Source organism: Pocillopora verrucosa, chromosome 3, assembly GCF_036669915.1.
Source record: "Pocillopora verrucosa isolate sample1 chromosome 3, ASM3666991v2, whole genome shotgun sequence".
NCBI lineage: Eukaryota > Metazoa > Cnidaria > Anthozoa > Scleractinia > Pocilloporidae > Pocillopora > Pocillopora verrucosa.
Window position 1 is genome coordinate 22085371 of NC_089314.1, and position 21082 is coordinate 22106452.

At 36.4% G+C, this 21082-nt stretch overlaps 1 protein-coding gene across 1 annotated transcript; it reads left to right on the forward strand.

Annotated features, from left to right (window-relative positions):
* The first annotated feature begins 4985 nt into the window (after positions 1-4985).
* Positions 4986-20907, forward strand: LOC131772399 (guanine nucleotide-binding protein G(s) subunit alpha-like). Its single transcript, XM_059088289.2, has 13 exons — positions 4986-5264; positions 5350-5425; positions 5566-5620; positions 5744-5863; positions 6134-6231; positions 13099-13153; positions 13633-13706; positions 14160-14218; positions 14805-14875; positions 15941-15990; positions 17642-17772; positions 18644-18711; positions 19028-20907. The coding sequence occupies exons 1-13, from the start codon at positions 5126-5128 to the stop codon at positions 19172-19174; spliced, it is 1143 nt and encodes a 380-aa protein (XP_058944272.1). The 5' UTR covers positions 4986-5125; the 3' UTR covers positions 19175-20907.
* Positions 20908-21082: the final 175 nt, after the last annotated feature.

Consider the following 21082-nt stretch of genomic DNA (forward strand, 5'->3'; position numbering starts at 1 on the left):
GGTTGCGCTTTCCACCAAAAAGAGGGAACACGGGGATTAAGTTCAGGGAACTCTTCGTGAGGCTCACGGAAATCTTCAGAATATCCAAAGAGATCGCTGAAAGCCCTCGAATTTGTGTGGGTCGTCTACAAAAGATATTGGGAGGTGCATATACTCAGGTCGTTTTTTTGCCAAGGATTTTTTTCGGTACCAGGCTTTTTTATTGGAATGAAAAAAGTTTGAATCTGGCAAAACTGAAAATTTCAAGCAACAAGGTATAGTTTAAAGAGAATTGGACGAACCGAGAGCAGAAAGATTTTAATTGCCTCAGGGAGCTAAGGAATTAACGTGGCCAACATGAATCTTTTGATCCCTGTAGGCGGGAGAGTCCTTCGTAGAGACAAAGTCTCAGATGACGTTGAACTTAAATTTCATATCTTCCAGACATTTTTTTGGAAGTTTAGTTTGAGAAAGTGCTTTTGACACTCAATCAGGCCTTGATCAAAAGTCATCTAATAAGGCAGGTATTCATGCGCATTCAATTCTTCACTGCTATCTTCATGGTTTGGTAAATGAAGACAGTTTGTATTCCTTTTCCTCCTCTGAAGTCAGCTTTCTTGCTTCGGCTATTTCGAATGTTTCGTGCTCCACGAAAAGATCGCCAATCATCTACACATGCTAAAACTGGGTCACTCGGCAAGAATCTTTTGAAATCCGTGCAATGATCTGCAATGACCGATGCTGGGCAATCACTTTTGTGCAAAATTAATTGAGCAGGTTATTTCTTCTAAATACTGTAACACTGCTCTTTAAAGAGAAAAAGCAAAAATAAATCAATTGACGGGTTGTCGTCACGAATTAAAAGTTGTTTAAAGCTTTCATTAGGTATCGATCGTCATGGTTGCGAAACTTAAAATAAACAACTACTTTAGATTTCCAAACAGCATTGCACAATACTGAAAACAATCATGTCCACACTTTTAATCTGTTCAACAACTACCGAACTTCTCCGGGCCAGTAATAATGGTTGGATTCTTTGTTGCTCAGTTTTATCTTTATTGCCAAAAAAAAGAACCGAAATCAGAGCGAAGATTCTGTGAACCTCATGAGCTGATAATTCAAAACACTTCCAACGGGTTTAAAAAAGGCAGCCGAATTTTAACCCTTGCTGAGTAGAGAATTTAAGTTGAACCATTTCCTCGCAAACTTTATACGGAAAATTATTGTTTTATGAATTTTTTTTGTCAATCGAGTTTTGTTACGAAATTTATTTTGCAATAATCGTTCGAAGACATGTAAGCGCCGTTAATCGAGGCTTTTTACAAACGTGATTGGTCGACGCTACGGGATAATGTTTACATTCGAGGACTTAAATTTATATTTCTATATTTAGCACTTGCTGTTCAAACAAAAAACCGAAAATAGAGATAAGGTTAAATAATAACACAAGTTAGTTTCCTTATTCGCTGAAAGGAAATACAGGCGTTTTTGTGTAGAACCGCCAAATATACAAGAATGAATAATTATGTCGATAAATTTGGATCAAGCATCTAAGAAACCGAAATTCAGAACGCGTGCCAAGTTCTCCTTCTGCGGAACTGTTTCGCAACCGCTTTTAGACTTTCGGATTCAATTGAGCACTTATTAAACAAAAGACCCCGATATTTTAACTAAATGTCATGATTATGGAGGTTGTGCTATTGATATTTTAATTTCTTGTGTCTTCAGGGCTTATTTTTAGAACTGTGTGTAAATTTTGTCACTCGCGCGACTGACTGCGGTGACTTCTCGTATTTCGGTTTGAATCTTATCTAGTTTTCGATTATTTTGACCCTGGTTTGGCTCTGAAAACGCCTTTCTTGTACATCTGACATGCACATCATTTTTGTTTCATTTGAATCCACTCCAATTTTTAGAAGAGCAGTCACAAATGTCTGCCATTCAAATTGTGTATTATCAGGAAAAAAGTTTGTATCAAAGTCATCGACAGCGCTTTTCTCAAGAATTAAATCCAAATTACATCAGAATTCTTTAAAAGTGACCCGAATGAATGAACGTCAAGATGGAGGTGGACTCATTTTTTTCGGTCTAGTTTATTGACCGCAAAGATTGTGGAACGGTCCTCCAGATTACGCGTATCTCTAAGTGCATTTGGCATGTATTACAATGACAGGTTATGCAATGTTTCCCCTCGGTGATTGTAAAGACTTAAGAACTTGCTCTTAAACGCACAAGGTTATACATGCAACGTTCTGAAGCCTATTTTAAAGAAAAAATGATCGCGGTCTCGGTGTACTTTTTCTGTAGCTTGTTCAAAAATCTGACTCGGCGATCTCTTCAATGTTAAAAACGTTACGTCATCGTTGTTTTTATAGTCCTTGAAAAATTATAGTTGATTGAAAGGGAAACTTTGAATTTCAGTTTACCGTGGCGGTCAAACAGAGGAAGGTAATACCAAATGAGAACAAGGAAGGACAAGAATGAGGAACTCAAATCAACGCGGATTGTATATGAAGAGCTTTAAGATTTTTTTCTAAAATTTTCCAAATGTGTGACATACTTCCTTGAGTAATATCACTTGGCTTTTTACCCGAGCTATGAACGCGGAAATTTTGATTTAGACGATGAGACCTCATTCTCTTAGTTTGATTGGTTGCGCGTTTTCTTTTTATAATGAGTTTTCCTCGAACCTCTTGGGAAAAAGCCCAGAAGTTTGGTTCGACCCTGATGAGTCAAGTTTTCGAGATATCTTGAATAAGTTTACAATGACTCCCGAGAAGCGCCAAATTCGAGTGAAAGGCAGTAATAAATTATCATAATCTTCGCTATTTCGGGCGTAATACAGAGAGAGAAGGGTGTGAAAGAGGCCTGGATATGTTAGACCCTTTTGATGTTGACAAAAGGATTTTTTTCTATTTTACGAGAAAAAAATATTGTATACTTTCATACACAAACGAGACACTTGCGCGAGACACCCTGCCGGAAGATGTGCCAATTACTTCTCTATGCCAAACAACATACACATTACTTCAAGTTGCTATAAAGAATCAGTAACAACTGCAGATCTTAAAGAGGTAGTGTGAAGACTGTGCGACTCGATTCATGTCCGTTTTATCTGCCTAAGTGTTGCGTGTAATTTCATCATATAAATAGAAGTTTATGTATAGAAAAGTCCCCCGAGCTAATCAGGGAAATTTTTCAGCACCAATGGCAGAGTTTCTAAAATTATTAAAATATAGGCGTTTGGTAATTTCTTCAGTCCTGCATTTTTCTCTTCTAAACTGAAATTTGAAATACTATTCTTATGTGGCATTACTGAAGGTGAAATGAAATAAAACATGCTCTTCTCGCTTTGCGTTAGAGAGCATTAAATCTATTTGATGCTCTCTTGCTCCATACGACTCCACTTAACCCACGCGCCATCCGTACTGGCTAAAAGCCGCAAAAGGAAAGCTAGGACTATTTGAAAGTAGAGAAAAAGAGTGGCCGTTTTAGCCACTTTGAAGTACTTGGCATTTTTACACTGTTTCCAGATATCGATTGCTCCTACCTGAAGGAAAATTCTTATCCTCCAAACCCTCAACCACTCCACTTCACTAACCCTGGAAATGACATGATAATAAGAGCCATCGAATTTTATTTAAAATTTCGCCGGAGGTAGCGAGGAGAAGTCTGTTCGATCGTTCTTTGCGGATGATTGAGGCCTTCCTCTCATGTATCATTTTCTCAGACTCAGTTTCGCCCTGTCAAATGAAAAACACTTTGTTCCGCTTACCGAGTAGATGCTTTCCTTCAACGCAGAACACTCGCTAGGCTAGATCGACAGGAAAGTAGTCTTACCCAGTCTTCCGGCCTCCTCTCAGAGCACTGTTCTGGGATCAAGTTGAGAGAGCCTGAGTGAGCTTTGGTCGTTATAAAATTGATGAAATACTTTAAACAACTATGATGATAAACGTGTTTCAATTTTTTTTTTGAAAAATGCAAATAAAAGTTTATTTGCATGGCTATGAAACGTACAACAAATTAATTACTCAGACTGTCAACTTTCAGTTTTATCGTGGAAGATTACCGGCTGAGTTCTAGATCGATTTGTGCTTGTCGCCCACTCTTCAATAACCAGGTGTTCTTGACATACTCAGGGCCAGTGTGGCTCTAGTTAGGCAGCCTCGGTGCATCACAGTCCCCACTGTTATAACCCACGGGTAGTCCTAGATACCCATTACTGTCCTCACTGAATCATCTAATCGGAAAGAAACGCCCTGTAGTGTTGGACGGCTGAAGATCAGTTACATTTTCAGACCCTGTCTCGTTAGTTTTTTAAAGAAGAATTCCCTTCATTCTTCGTGCTCTAATGCATATTTCACTTAAACCTCGACAGGTTACGTAGTTTGTAATTTTTTCCCTTCAACCAAATTCCCGTTATATAGAAAGTTTTCTTTTCTGTCAGATTTTTTAGACATTGCGGAAAAATCATCTCAATGACGTTTTTAGTTGGTTAACTACGCAATCTTGGAACTATGACGAAATTTTTCGCAAGAAAACGCTACCTCAAGTGCTCAATATAATACACGCGTAAAATAGCTAATAAGTGACACAAAAGAGCTCCCTTTATATGGTGATTCTTGTGGTGAAGTTGTTCTAACAGACCGTTACATATTGTTGCAAAATTAATTAAATCAATACTTAGGCGTAGTGTTTAAAAAGCTTGCCGCGATCGCGAGTAGCCAGTGATAGATAAAGTACTTCGACGTTTCCATGCGTAAGAATGTTTAAAGATTGCTGTTAGATTGAGTATTATAATTTCTTTTAGTGCTATTCAACCACCATAAAAGCGAAAATCGACGGTAAGAGCTTCGTTTAGTGCGAAAATCCCCGTTTAGTGACGTCACGGTTGCGTCAAAACCAGTATGTTCTCGCCGTTGACGTCATATTCGTCACCAGACTTACTCTGCTAACTAGTGTACAGATATCCCAAAAAGCTAAGCGTGCTATTGTCACACCCTGTTTGGATTGTCATAAGTTGAGCCGTGTTGCTCTGTCCACAAGCTAGTTCCAAACTTGCTGCTTTCATCTTCGTAAAAAGAAACTTTTTATTTGGTGGTACAACGGGGGCGTTTTCCTCGTTCTGGAATCGCACTTCTGTGCGATGGGGTGTTTCGGCAACAACATTACCGATGAGGAACAAGAAACGAAAAGGCATCAGAAAAGTACCAACAAAAAGATCGAAAAGCAACTCCGAGATGATAAAATTGCATACCGAGCTACTCATCGTCTCCTCTTACTTGGTAAATGGCTGTAGTAATCGGGTTTGAAAGTGGTTGATTTTGGTTATGATCGAATAAGTAATAAGTGTTATTTCTAACCTCCAAGGGGCTGGAGAATCTGGAAAGAGCACGATCGTCAAGCAAATGAGGATTTTACACGACGTACATGGTTTTACGGAGCAGTGAGTGTCCACCTATTCTGTCACAGTTGTTTAGCATACAAATTATTAAGAGTGAGGAAGGCAAGCTAGCGCCGATCGAGCAAGAATTATTCATAATGGACGTCTTGTGTTAATCTCCGTCTTTGCTTCGTTTCTCACAGGGAAAAGAGGCAAAAAATAGAAGATATAAAGAAGAATATTAGAGATGCAATATTGGTAAGACTAGCCTATTTACAATCTACCACCCACATTTAGCTCGCGATTCGTTGCGATTTCACGGCTTTTTTCGATTCCTTTCGCTTCTATTTTTTTGTAAGATACATAATTCTTGTGTTTTAGACCATTACAGGGGCTATGCCGACGTTAACTCCGCCGGTGAGGTTAGCTAACCCTAATAATCAGTTCAGAATCGACTACTTGCATGAAGTGGCCACGACGCCAGACTTCGACTATCCCCCGGTAAGGCGAGATGATATTTTGCTATAATCGTTATCTTTAGTAGTTTAGTTTCTCTGTAAAAGAACGGTGAAAGCATCGAAAGTAAATTTCGATAGATCAAGTTTTAAACGAGCGGTTTCGCTCGTAGTTTAGTACACATTTCTAATTATGGAAACCAGAAGTTTGAGCAGAGGGCAGTCGAGCGCTTTGAACAAACATAAATGTGTTTTCGTCTTGTGCTGCCTTTCTTGGCCCGGATTTATGTAACTTTTCGCTATTTCTTTTTTTTAGGAGTTCTATGAACACACAAAGATATTATGGCAAGATGCGGGTGTGCTCGAATGCTTCGAACGATCGAATGAGTATCAACTTATCGACTGTGCGCAATAGTAAGTCTATTTATTATAACATCTTCTGGGCTTTTTACATGGTCAAGACGTTGAAATACTCATATATTTTGTCATCTCTGTGATATGTTCGCTTCACAAGCGCGTTTTCTCGCTTTGTTTGGTAGAAAATGCGCTTACTGAGCTATTTTTATAGTCTTCGTCGAGTGTTCAACGTAGCCAAGGGGTTTTAGGAAGATGGCAGTGTTTACAAACTAAGTAGCCCCGACAAAATGGCTGGAAAAGAATTATTATTCGTGGTCATAGAACTTCTTAGATGTTATTTTCTGCCAGTGAGGAATGTTTCCTTTTAATTCCGTGTAAGCATGTTCGCTAAGGATTATTTATTTTCTAGCGGTTTTTAGAAGCGATAAAATCGTGATTTTATGTTCGAAAACCTCTGTCACGCTGTTGTGCGAACCGTTGTGAGTAAGAAGCCATATGCGAACGGAGAGTGTTTCCTTTACTTGGACTTGTGTTTTGTGTCCGGTACGCTTCGGCGTCTCATGGTTTTTATCCATAATGATTTTGATGCCGTTTAAGTAGTTGGTAAACGGTTTCGTAGATATTCTTGGCGGTCGGGCTGTCAAATGATAAACTAAAGGATAATATTTGAAAGCCGATTTCTGATGGGATGTACCTCTATAGGGAAGAAACGTTGTGATCGCTATACGAAACCTAGATAGAATGATACATATGCTTCCAGTTTTATTGAATGCACTCCGCTAGAAATTTTTACCGTAATTTGGAATACGTAGTCTGTGGTTTTGGAATGGAAAAATTATGAAAGTACCGGTTCTCTGTCATGAAAACTGTGAACCATTTCTCAGCCAACTTTGTTTTGAATTGGTTTCCATGCAGAAACTAAGACAGCTCAATGATAGAGAAACTCGCAGTTTTCCGAATTTATTACGCTAGGTTTTTTGTTGATAAAATAGCATCTAATGTTTCTGGTTAAATGACCGTTGAGCAGAGAATAAGATCTTTGTTGAAGTACCAAATGATCTTAGCACGAACTCACCGATCGAAATTTATTTTTTTGTCGATTTCATTTCATCAATGGCTACGGAATATAGCATTTCGAGCGGATCTGTACATGCTGTATCCGTAATAATTGTGAAGGTGGCGTATTGAAAACGTATAAACCGTCTAACATTCTCAAAAAGTGGTATTTTGAATTATAATTCGAACTGACCAGACAGAAGAAGAATTCTTCACGAAAACGGATCACTGCCTGTAGGTAGGGTCATTCACATGAATCCTATTTTTAGATCAAACATACAGACTCAGGCAGGTTCGATTGAAATGAGGTCTGGAAGTGTTTGGCTGTCTATTCGTGTGTCTCCTCGGCAGAAATAGATCAACAGCATATTCTTGTTTGCCAGATTCAAAGCATTTGCTCACTCACAAGAGAGAAACATTGTTGGATCTTGACATTTCACTTGCAAGTAGACATCTGCATGTTTCGAGTTATATCATCGATCCCTCAGTCTCATTCTTTTTTTGTGAGGGCTACTATTCGTTGATGCTGAATGTTTTCCCCATCCACTAATAGAAATGCTTAGGTTAGAACAAATTTTTTTTTTTAAATTGATGTATATAAGGTAAAATCATTTCATAGTGGAAATGTGTAAAACATTTTTCATATATATATATATATATGTGTGTAGTAAAGGTTAAGAGGCATATTTTCTAGTGGTTACAATAGTACTTTGCTCAAATTGAAGGGATATTTTTTCATATAAACTTGTGTTGTTTTAAACATCAAACCATTTTGTCTTTTTAGTGCTAGATATTCTCTGTGTAGGTAAAGCTAAGATTGTTTTGAAGCTCACCTAAGTTCTATTTCTGATAGTATGCAAAGGGAATATTCTTTTATATAATTTAAACTAAGACATGCCAAAAGAAATGTTTTCATATTCTGGGTATTTAGATTCATCTTGTTTTTACCATTGAATATGGATGGTTATTTACCCTGATTGTTTACTTGTTTGTTTGTTGTTTGCTACAATTTACTGAGGATAGATGTTGCTAAAAATCATAAATAGATTATTTCAGTAGTGTTAACTAACCAATCTTTCTTTAAAAATTCTAAATTTAGTTTGCTTCATATTGTGTCAGAGCAAGAAAAACATTTGGACTTCTTTTGACTTGGTAGAGTTTTTACATTCAATCAGTTGAGTTAAAATCACAAGAAAGATGAGAAAACAGGCTCTGTAAATGTGGATCTGCACTGTTTTATCAGTGTATGAGCGAAATTGTTTTCATTTGGAAGTAGCTAGTGTGTTTCTTCAATGTATGAGCAAAAGAGAGCAAAAATGTTTTTAAAAATTCCTCAACAGCTTCCTTCTTGAAGTTCAGTCACTGTTTTATATAGCTATCAGTAGTGCAGGTATTGATGTAAACATTCTTGTACTTCTTAAGCTGTTTTGTAGTGGAAATCAATGAATTATGAGGAAAAAACCCTCATCAAATTATACTGAATGCATTTGGGCATTGCTTCTAATGCAATTACTCGCATTAGAACTTCACTGTTGCAGTATTCAATTCTACTTTGTTGCTATATGTAAAAGTTAATTGTTGTTGCAAGCTTAATATGAGAAGATATGAAACAGTTCATGGAAAAAGTCTCTTCTGTTGATTAAGACTAATCTATGACTTAGCTGTAGCTTATTGCATAAGGGGAAAATTTAATGAACTATTGCAGAAGAGGCTAAAACTGAAAACTTGTTCTGGTTTAATGAGCAGCAGACACACACACACACACACATATATATATATATATATATATATATATATCACCTTTACATGATTTCCTCAATAGCTGGATTCTATCTTTTAATCAAACTTTTCTATAATCCAGAAAGTACCTTGTGCTATTAACAAGTAGGTGCCACACCTAAGGTGTTGGGTGTAAACTGTAATGTTCATCATAATCGTTAAAACATTTCCTCCTTCCCCTCCTTATCAATGTTTAAGGGTTTTAATAACTTTTGAAGTTGACGGCAAAGAAATCAGGCTGCCATTGGAAGTTTGTTCTTTACTCAAATGTTGATAGTTTCAGAGAATTTAAGCTGCAATTTTTGCTTTTAATAAAGACAGCAAATTTGGCCTGTTGTCCACTTTTATTGAAACTTCTGAATGAAGATTTATTAATAATTCTCCATACTATCTGCCATACAATTTGTATGATGTTACTTTGGAGAATTTGCTATAAGATCAACTTGTTAACATCCTAATTGATTTTTTTTTATTATTCTCATCACTTGTTTGCTGGATATTGTATTGAGATTGTGAGGAGGAATTCTGTCTTGGTCACTCATGGGATTTTAAGTCTTATAAAAACTGAACATTGTGAGGGGAGCAGGGTGTTTTAGCAAAATTTGGCAAGGGTAGTCTGCAGAGTGAAATGGCATTTCACTGTCAACCCATCACTGTAGGCAAAAAGATGATATTTTACTCATCCTACTAAGGCCCAGGAAACTACTACTATATCTTGTTCTACATTTGGAAATTCTGGAGTGTTTTTCTTGGAAAGAATTATTGACCTTTGACATAATGCTTACCTGATTTGTCCTGGAAACAAAAATAGTATTTTTCTACGATAAGTAGTGATTTATGGAAGCAATATTTTGTGATGAGACTGCATCATGACTCTGGATTTGAGATCAGTTTTCCATTGGCAAACCATGTGATGTTATAAAACAGACATGGTACTTTACTTTAGTGGTAGAGCTCTTTACTAATGGTAAATTTCCTGAATTTAAATCATGGCTACAAAAATTTTAACACAAGCAAATATGTACCTCTGTTTTGTACCAAGAAGTGACTTCTTCCAGCTTTCTTACTCACAACATATTTATGTCAGGTGGGAATTTCACACATTTTACACCTGAAGGAAAGTTTTTTTGCAAAGGTTCTGTCATTGTACATGTGGTTTCAGGGTAATGAAGAAGAATGAGAGTGGAATTTGTATAATTTGGACAACCCATAGCGAACCACAGTTATTGAATATTTTGGCTGCAAATAGTCTCTGTTTCACCTGTGTTTAAGTTGTCACGATGTGGTATAATTTTACAGACAATCCTTTTCACATTTGTTGAACCATTTCCCTCTTTTTTATGTTAGTAACAGGAAAATTGGACATTTTGAGAACATGCATTATTGAGAGGAGAACAGGGTGTTTCAACAAATCTTGAGGAGTGTTTTAGATTTTCCTGATGGTTGTGGGTCTGCTACATGAGTGAGAATGTAGAAGTAATTTGAATCTGATACTCAGTGGGGGTATTGAAATTCACTAGTGCTATAAATAGCTTTGTTTGTTGTCTGGTTCATTTGTCTGAGAAAGAAAGTTTAATGGCAAACTGGGTTCAGGTTTTATAATTATTTAAATGTTGGCTATAGAAGGAAAAAAATTAACAGACATCCATGTTAAAAAAATTGTAGTTACTGAGTACAACAGCTCAAAACTTACTTTGCAGTTTACTCTGGTATTGGTTGTTGGATAGTGCAGTGCCAGAAATAATTAACTGCCACAGCTAAACATTTAGGGGTAAATTTTAGGGGATTTAAAAAGTGTAAGAGGTGGTTAAAGAGTTATATTTCGTCTGATGATGATGTGGTTGTGTTCGTTTTTCTGTGGAATGACCTGGGAATGAAATATGATCTTGATGAAGGATGTGAACAAAATCTGCCTTGGTGTTTTTTGAGGAAGCTGCTTTTTTGTGTTTGTTTTTTTCAAACTTTAAAATATGATTATTCCTTATTTCATCAAATGTTTTTTGATATGCCAGCACCAACTACCTCTATGGGTAATGTATTCATGAGCCCACCTCACATGTATTTTTTTTTTCTTTTTTTTCAAAAAAAACAAAACAAAAACAAAAAAAACATTTATTAAGACCAAGTGTTTTCTTTTTTTCACAACTATTCTCTTAGATATTTTGATCAAACAAAAATAAGCAAAAAACATTGAAAGTTTTTCGAATACCAGTCAGATCATAGCCCTATGTGACTCAAACAGTGTTAGTTCCTATGATGTAACAGCCTTATGATGTTACATAACGTTAATAAGAGTAATTTCCCTCTAAATGTAAGAGTGACCAACATCTAATTTCTCCTTACAATATTATGGCTGAATCATTCATTAAAATCTTGAGAATAAAGGAAATGATCACCACTAAAAGAAGCTTTGATTGTTCATCAAATTCTCCTTGTCAGCGCTTAAAGAAATGTATGGAGAGCAGTATGGAGATTATGGATACTGATGTTAGGGTGTAAAGGGTTCGGCAATTTTAGTGGGATGATATTTGCAAAAGCAATGGCTATTCTGAATTAAAAACCATATGTTATTGATGTTTCCTTCTATTTCAAATCTTATGATGAAGTGAGCCTTTCCAGTTGTTATTAAAGTATTCTACTAAAAGACTGAAAATCAAGGGTTAAATGGGTTTCTGTCAGCTCTGAGGTATATTGTGGAGTTTTATGTGTGTCACAGTTTGAAATTTATTGAGAAATTTGTTTTAAGGGTGACTGCTTACTTTGTTTTACTGTTTACTCTAAGTGTTACATATTATTGCATGCTTGATGTAGTTATGGTCTTGAATTGGCTGAATGAATGAACTATGAATAGATTGATAAATAGACAATTTCTGTGGTTCAAAATTTTTCTTCTTGGTGTAATATTTTACAAACTAGTTTGACTTCACTTTTCTTTTTTTGGATTTTGGTGGGAAAGGGAATCAAAATTAAATTGATGTGATGATGATGATGAATCAAGAAAATGTTTGAACTGCATCATTGATCTGTAGATGGAAAATTTTGTGTACACTATACATGACTTTCTTAGAGAGAAAGGAAAGGAAAGTTGGTTTGTGTTTGATGTTGAGATTCACAACCACATGCTCTATCAGAGCCATGGTATATTATATTTTAATATCAGCAATTTAAAAGATGAATTAATTTTTCCTATTTGACGTCATCAGTGGGGAATTCACAATGTGCATGAATCATCAATATCCATAGAAGCCTGCGTCTTGTTATTGATATTGATGTAATAAATTTAAACACAACAGACTATTTTTATCATCATATCCAACAGCTGAAAAAGAAACCAATTGTTTCTGTTTGTCAGGGTGGCAGGCCACTATCACTGCACAGTGGTAAAAATACCAAAAATTATAAAAATTTAAAATATGAAATCAGGGCTGGTTTAAAATATTGTTTGGTGATGACAAAGCTTTTAAGAGGTCAACAAACCAAAGGGGCTAGAAGATGTCTTCTTTTAATAGTCATCACTGCCAGATGCCAAGAGAACAAAGATTTTTTTTTCAAATACAAATGTGGCAAAATGAGGAAAAATCTGAGACCTGTGAAGGAAGCAAACTGCATAACTCTATTTCAAGGGAGGTGATCTGGCTACCAGGAACTGGTTGTCATAAAGCCACATCTCTTTCATTGTTCCTGTAGAAGGTGCATGAGTTCCTCTCAAGGGCATTTACCCACTAGTATACCCACTATCTCACCTTTCTTTGCTTTTTTTAGTTCAATTTTTGTGGTGTACAATATTTGGACATTTAAGGAATCTGAAGACTTTTCTTTAGGAAGATTGATTTTCATCTTCAAGATTCCTAAAATAGCTCAATAATTACATATTTTAATAAAGTATATCTGAGATACTCAAGCATAATTATGCACTGTGTGAGATCAATTGAGTGCTTCAGAAATCAATTTTCCTTTTATGTAAACTGAATTTTTCCAAGTGAAAAATTCAATATTGACTTGTTAGTCTGTTTAATAGTAAAAAGTTGCTTTGAAAGGTATTGTGAAGGTGGCTGGATGTATTTACATTCTTTTTTTTTTCCTCTCCAGTTTTTTGGACAGGGTGGACACAGTGAAACAGCCAGACTATCTTCCAGTGGAACAGGTTGGTGCACTGAAACTGAGACAAGAAGGCTGTAACTCTGAAAACTGTAATGGGTTTCTGTTTTGGTAGTTTTTATTTATTTATTTATTTTTCTTTTCATAAGCTTGAAGGAACTTCATGGTCGTGATATTTTCTGGATTGCCTGTATTTGGCTTGGGTACACTATCACGCTTTTCTTTTATTGGTGTCTGAACCCTTTAACCCCTAAATCATCCTGACAATAATGCTGCTAAATCAAACATGAGAGTCACAAGAATGAAAGAAATGATTGCCAACTAATGGAGCTCTTGACTGTGAAATAAATTATTATTGTGAGTAACCTGGAAATCGTAGAGAAAACTGCACTAATTTTGAGGTGTGAAAGGTCAAAATCTCAGTTGAGTAGTGCAGTGTCTCCATAACTTACTGTTTTGAAGTACAATAGAAGGTATAGCAAAAGCTTTCTGATTTTTGCTTAACCTGAAATATGTATTTTCCAGGATCTGCTCAGATGTCGAGTTCTGACTTCAGGAATCATTGAAACAAGATTTAATGTGGATAAAGTGAAATTCCAGTAAGTTTTCTGAAGCTTTTTATATTGTTTATTGATGTAAGGTCTCTGATTTGCATATGTTATTCCCAGTATACTCTTTTATAGTATTCATTAGTTGAACCTTTTTAAATCTGATGATTATTTTCTAGAAGTTTACTAATGAGTAACCTGGAATAAAGGAAATGTTCCATTACTTTACTCGTGAGATTATGATTTAACCCTTTCACTCCCAAGATCTCATTAGTAATTCTCCTTACTGTCTCCCGTACAGTTCTTGTGATGTTAGTTTGGAGAATTTGGTATTGGATCAACTTATAGTCCCCTAAGTGATATTTTTCTTCTTTCCCATCACTTTACTGCTTGATATTGTATTGATATTGTAAGGAGAAATTCTGTCTTGGTCACTCGTGGGAGTTAAAGGCTTGAATTATTTGGAAAGGAATCGGCTAAAGGAGTCTATTTTTATCCTTACAGCATGTTTGATGTGGGTGGCCAAAGAGATGAAAGAAGGAAATGGATACAGTGCTTTAATGGTAGGAATCTTATAACCTAGTGTTCAAATAAATATGGTTTATGCAGCAGTACAACACCCAAATCAAAAGTATAATTGCTCCGAATTGGGTATAACCTGAAATGATCATTTCATTGTCTTTCCATGGATCTTTCCTCTGATTCACACAGTGATGTAATCACTGATGTAAGTACTGTGAAACTCTTTGTTAATCTTGTTGTCTCCACAAAATTGGAATTAAGCCCCAAAACTTGAGAATGCTGTGGTACAAGTCCATTTAAGTATCTCATTTGAAAGCTTTGGTACTAACTAACTCTGGTTGAAATCAATATTCTTTACATATAATTGCAACAAAAACCACAAAGCTTTGTGCTCAGTGAGGTATTATTTAAAATTAGCTAGTTGTAAGTTAGGTACAATCTGAAATAATTGTCAGTATATTTGAATTGGTATTAGGAAAAGTTTTGGCAATGAAGTTAATAAAAAAAAAATTAGTTCTGTTTAAACATGTGATGAGCTGATCAAGGATCATCAGCCTTGTGGTTAAAAATTGAGATTACAACCTTTTCAGCCTGTAACTGAACAATGTCTTTTCACTTTGCTTACAGATGTTACAGCAATAATATTTGTCGTTGCATGCAGTAGTTACAATTTGGTACTAAGAGAAGATCCTAGCCAGGTAAGTTTGTCTTGTATCTCATCTTCTGCAAGAATGGTGAAAAGGAAATAAATACAATGTTTCCTCGTGCAACATGCTTAAAAGTTTGGGAGGGAGGACCTAAAATATATCCTTACTCAATATGCCACTCTTAAACTCTGTTGTCGCACTTTTGGCACTCAGTGTGGTAGATTGTGATTTTACTCTGTGGCGGGAACATACATGGAAAAAATTTTGAAATATCGACTGACCTCTGAGAGATTCTTGGTAACTAAGTCATGAAACTAAGTTCATATGACAAATATCCTTGATTCCATGTGGATTTTAATTATGATTTATTGAACAAACATGATGGAAATGTGGGTTATGGTTGACTGGTGTTTCAAGTTAGGGCAGTTTTATGCCCAAAGAGAAATGTGTCATAAAATTGTCATCATTCGACGTCATTGTTTTGGTTTTTTACCAACTTCACTACCATTGTTATTTTGCGAAATGATCATATTAACTTTTGATCACTGGTGGCTGTGCGAGATATTTGTGATGGCCTAACTACAGCACATGTGACAGTGGAGGTGTCATGGGTTTGAGTTCAGTTGTAAACACTTAAATTTTTTTTTCTCCAAGTATATTGGTGTCTTTGACCAAACAACATCAACAATCTCTTTCTTCTTTTTGTTGAAGGAAGTTATCACAGAGTACTAATTTTGATGTCAGCTCTTTTAATCATGTTCATTTGGTGATGACTAGTATTGATGCAGCCTTCTTAAACGAGTGGAACTCCTTCTTCACTCCTGTGATTAGTTTCTAAACCCTTTAACTCCTAAGATCTGATTGTTAATTCTCCCTTCTAATTTCTACAGATTTCCTTGTAAATAAGTTACAAGAATTCAGTGTTAGATCTGAGTTACAAGTTTGAGTGTTTTCATAACCTGTTACTGGAAAATGTATGGATATTGTAAAGAGGTGAAATGTTAATCACTTCTGGGAGTCAAAGGGTTAAGCTTGATGAATGAAAAGTCTTGAATTGTTGTTACTGGCTTTTAAAATAATGATATACAAGTCTTATAAATTCCTTTTTTTCCTCAGAATCGGTTGAAGGAGAGTCTTGAATTATTCAAAAGTATTTGGAATAACAGGTTTGTGAACTGACAGTATTATTCAGTAAAAATTGGAACAAATAGTTTATCTTAAGTGGAATAGTATTGAACAGCCAGCTAAAAGAATTTTCTTAATATTATTATGCTGCTTGCAGCACCCATCGGATGTATGAATCAAATCCTGTGTTATGATTGGCTACCATGTGGGGGGAAGATGGACCCATCTTGCCTGCACAGGACTGCCTGCTTTGATTCCAGGCAAGGGGGGAGGGAAAAAAAAAGAAAAAGTTTATAATTTTTGGACTTTGTCATTGATGGAGTCACAAAAAGTGGCAGAAGACAGTCTTATCAAAGAAAACTTACAAGACTCTCACAGGTTTAATGTGCTTCAACACAATTGGCTTTCTATCCCAGTGCTTAAAATACATGAGTCATTCTTGATTCTTAATAAAGTGAGGTGGTTTTGCTATATCATAAATCCGACAAAGCTTGTTCAATTTTTATTGACCAAGACTTCAACTTGGTCCATAAAAACACAGAGAAAGAATTTGGCTAATGTCTAGCCATTTTGACCTCCTGCTTGGTCAATAACACATTTGTAAATCTTATTTTGGAGAGGCTCTTCTGTCAGCCCCCGAAATTACTGAAATGAGTGGGTTATAAATGGCATACACATAGCGGCCAACAGTAAAGTGAATGTTCCAAGGGTTGTTGGAGAGATTTGAAGGAATAAGTTAAAAAGAACAGAGAGCATTTTTTTCCTACTTACACTTGCAAATGGTCATTTTTAGCTTGTGAAAACCTTGAATGTATAGTAATATCATCCATTCTCAGAACCTTTTAACTACTTTGGATGTTAGCTGATAAAACTGTTCAATATTACAGACATACTTTATTTGTTGCATATCACAAACAATCGACCAAAGCAAAATAACGAAAGAGCTGTCCATATGATAATACAGCACTCAAGTGTTTCTCAAAGGGGTGTTTTTTTTTGTCATTTGTAAATCACAAGGTTAAGTTACAATGGAATCCCTAATTTATTTTTAGCCACAATGCCTACCTTTGGATCTTTTGAATTAAGCAATGTCTATGTTCATGGTGCCTTAAGGCATTTTTGAACTGTCTGTGCATCTGTAGAGCAGTAATCACATAGTATGTAGTGCATTCGTACCATAGTTGCAGTCAAGTTTTATGTTTTGTACAAACCCAGCAGATAAAGTGATGGAAGGGGTGAATTTCTGTTTATTGCTAGCTTTGTGGTTCCCATACAGTGTTAATAGTGTACCAAACACATGCCCAAGTCTTGCCATAAATCACCTTTAGATGTGATTAATTAAGTATTGAGCAACATTTTGAAAAATATTTACATGGAATGTTTTCTGAAGTTGTCAAAAAATGTTTTGAAGTTTTGATGTCAGTCAGATTCGAGAAAATTGTTTTCCATTGTTCTATTCTTAAATTGGAATTATTTAAACTTAGCAGAATGCATGTGGAATCAAGACAATGGTTTAAAGGGATTATGCTCTCCCAGCTTTACCTAAAGATCCTTCCAAGCATATATATTTTTTAAAGACTGTAATGCTTTGAGTCTGTCTTCATTCGTTTTGAGAAATTTGGTAAGAATGCAAGAAGTGCTCAACGGCAGAACAAATAAAAGTAATACTGTAATTGTTTTATTTCTTCCCAGATGGTTGAGAACAATCTCAGTAATATTGTTTCTCAACAAACAAGATTTGCTTAAAGAAAAGGTGCGGGCTGGCAAGTCCAAGATTGAGGACTATTTCCCGGACTTTGCGCGTTACAGAACTCCTCCTGATGGTAAGACGTACAGAAGAAAATCAACCTCATAATGGTGTAGCTCACTGTACAGTCTCTGTGTCTGAGTGTTAGGAAATGGGAACACCTAATACGAACCCCTGTGGTTCGATCCCTCATGGGGATCAGATTTTTTTTGTCAGACGCTTGTGACGAGACGGAAAAAAACCCTTTTCTCTAGAAAAAATGGAGTTAGGTTTTTGACGAGGGCTTTATATACTGTTCCTTTCAATGACTTGATGTTAACTGTGGAATACCTCAGAGGCTTAAAAAAGGCATGTTTTTGAGTCGTGATTGGTGCATTTCTACTTATTTTGTTTTGTGCTTAGTTATTATGTCATTGACAAGCACGTTAGTGTATTTTTTTGCTGTATCTACTCTTTAAAATTTGATTATAAATTGAGCTACTGTACAAAGTATTCACTAACTTTTCGGAAATTTAAACATTCCCCGCTATCTGAATCGTGGCTTTTTTTTGTCCTCAGTTAGTTCCTTGTTTTGGTTAATGGTCCGGAAATATGATTGATTTGGTGTAGGTAGTGTATTGAGTACAACTGAAAGTGTATTAGTGTTCAGTGTGCATTGATTTGAGTCAGGCAATCTAACGTGAATCTATGAGAGTTTTTTCTAGCTGATAAGTTAATGTGCGCCACAATGAGCAGCATAACAGAGTCAACGCGGTTAGGAAACTAACTTTTCTTGCCAAATAACAATTATTCACTGGGTAGTTGCTACCCATCCTTCAGTCAACTGGAAGCTCTCTTCTTTTTGTTTTAAAACAAAATAAAATGAGATGGGCACTAGCCTGTATCTTCTGTAGTATCTTCTTTCACAACAGTCCATCGTCTCTTCACTTACATTGTTTTTTGTTTAGCCACGGCAGAGCCTGGGGATGAGGAATCGGTGACAAGAGCTAAATATTTTATTCGTGATGAATTCCTTGTAAGTACTTCTTGGATTTTCATTTAAAGGGAGCCTCGTTGATGTCTTTATTTCCTAATTGTAGTGATGTAAAAGATTGCACGAGTTTTCTCTGTTGGCATTATGATTACGTAACGATCTCACATTTAGCTCTCTACTTCTGATAGATATCAGCCTCTATCCGTTCGAGGAATAAACCGCGTGGGAAAAAACTCCAATATTCCATTTAAGAAATTTCCTCTGTCTCCCCCCCCCCCCCCCCCCCCAACCCTCTACCTTCTCCGCATGTCATATTGCCTTGGGATTTCATGTAACAGTTCTCTTTTGTCTCATCTAGCGGATCAGCACAGCCAGCGGAGATGGTAAACATTACTGTTATCCACACTTTACATGCGCAGTAGACACGGAGAATATTCGACGAGTGTTCAACGACTGCCGCGACATAATCCAGCGGATGCATCTCCGCCAGTATGAGCTTCTGTGATGGGTTCCCTCTTCTCCTTCCCCAACTTTTCATCCAGCTTTCTGAACAGCCCTGACCAAGGCTGCTTGCCATGTGCTGTGCTATTATACCACACAAACATTCAGCTGTTTTATTCCGATATGGGACGGGGAATGCAGTGGGGCGTCGGCTTCAATGTCTACTCCAAACATACCAGCGATGAAATTATGTCAGAAACCAGCCTTGTAAAGTAGTGTACAAAAAAAAATTTAATGCAGTGGAATAATGTAGCGTTTAGTTTTCTGTGGCTTTTCACAGGACTTTGTCTGTCAGCTGTATCGTTCTGTGCCGAGAAAAGGAGAATTTCGTTGGGGGTGGGGGACGGGGGATTTAGCGCGTGGTGTCTGTCCACATAGCGTTCTTTGGTTCTTAGTCCTCTTTGAAACTCGAAAACTTATCCTAGAAGATGAATTTCTTATCGCACGTTCCTGGCCATAGGCGCCAAGAACTCAGCCAATGAAATTTGCTACATCTTAAAAAAAACTCAACAGTGTGCAGGCAAAGAAAATGTATTTGTGAGATTGGTTACTCATGTCAGTGAAGACGAAGTTGTCTTCCTGGTGGTTACCATAGAAACGAAACGTGCCAGCGCTCTCGGTAGAAATTTGTCTTTCTTTTTTAAGACGCGTGAAAACTCTTAACAAGAATTTTCTTTCTTCATGGTACCTGGTGACCGAGTAAATTAAAATATTCCAAATTAAGTAGTTATTGGTCATTTCTGAGATGAATGTAACTCAGGCTTCGTACAGGGGGGGCCTGTTACACTCAACTGCAGTGTACCAGGGCATCTTGGATTTTCTTTGTTTGCAGACTCCTTATAATATTACTATCAAATCTGAATATTGTCCTTTTGAAGTGTGAATAAGTACATATAATAATTTAGATTTATATTATGAACATGGAAAAGGCTTTTTAACTCACCCGTATTGGAAGGAAACCATAGTGTAGGCAGCCTGGATTAAAACGTGATGTAATTGTAATATTTGCCTCCCCCCCCCACAGTTCTAAACTCCCCGATTTCCATGTTTCGTTGATTGAAAACAAAACTATTCCGTTGCTTCTAGTCGAAAGCAGAAGCGAAGAAAGTTCATAAAAAAGAAAAGTTATAAAGGCCTGGGGAGTTTTTTTAAAAAGGAACCTGTCTTAATTTGCTCCTTACTAAGATGCTGTACAGTAAATGTGTTGACTATTTCTTCTTGGTGTTTGTGTCCGTGAAAATGTAAGTAGATTAGGTCATGTAGACCCAAGTAGATCATAGAGAAGCTCTTTCCCTTTTCCCTGCTAATCGTCGTTTTCTCTTTTCCTCTCCAAGAACTTGTTTTGTTCAGAAATCAGTTTGCAGAAATATGCTGCAACCCTCAACATATTGTATATTGACCCGAAAGCGAAAAAAACAAAGAACACAAATCTTAATTTTTTTTCTGACATGCAGGATTGTGTGTTGTTGTGTCTTGTGTCATCAGTACGTGTGTTTGTTTGTTTGTTGTTTATTTGTATGTATGATTTAGTCTGCCTTGGTAGATTTAGTGGCTATTCCAGAATGCGAACGAAAGAAAACTCTTGGATCTGCTTTGAAAAGTATGATCAAAACTTCCCGAATCAGTGATCACGACAGTTGATATCAGAGTAACTATGTAGAGCTTTAAGCCGGAGCTGTCATATTAAGTTTTATGTCAAAATAAACTATTACTCAATAGTTCGTGTACAGTCAGAAACCGTCTCATCTTTGTGTCTCTGAAATAACAAGGGTTACACGTGGGTTGAAGACAGCGGTCTAGCGTCGGGCATGGGTCAGGGGATTAATTCTGGTTAACCGTGGGCCAATCTCCCGCGCAAAATTTCAAAAGAAAACGTGAGAAACCGTTGTCTCGCAAAAGAAGCGAAAGATTA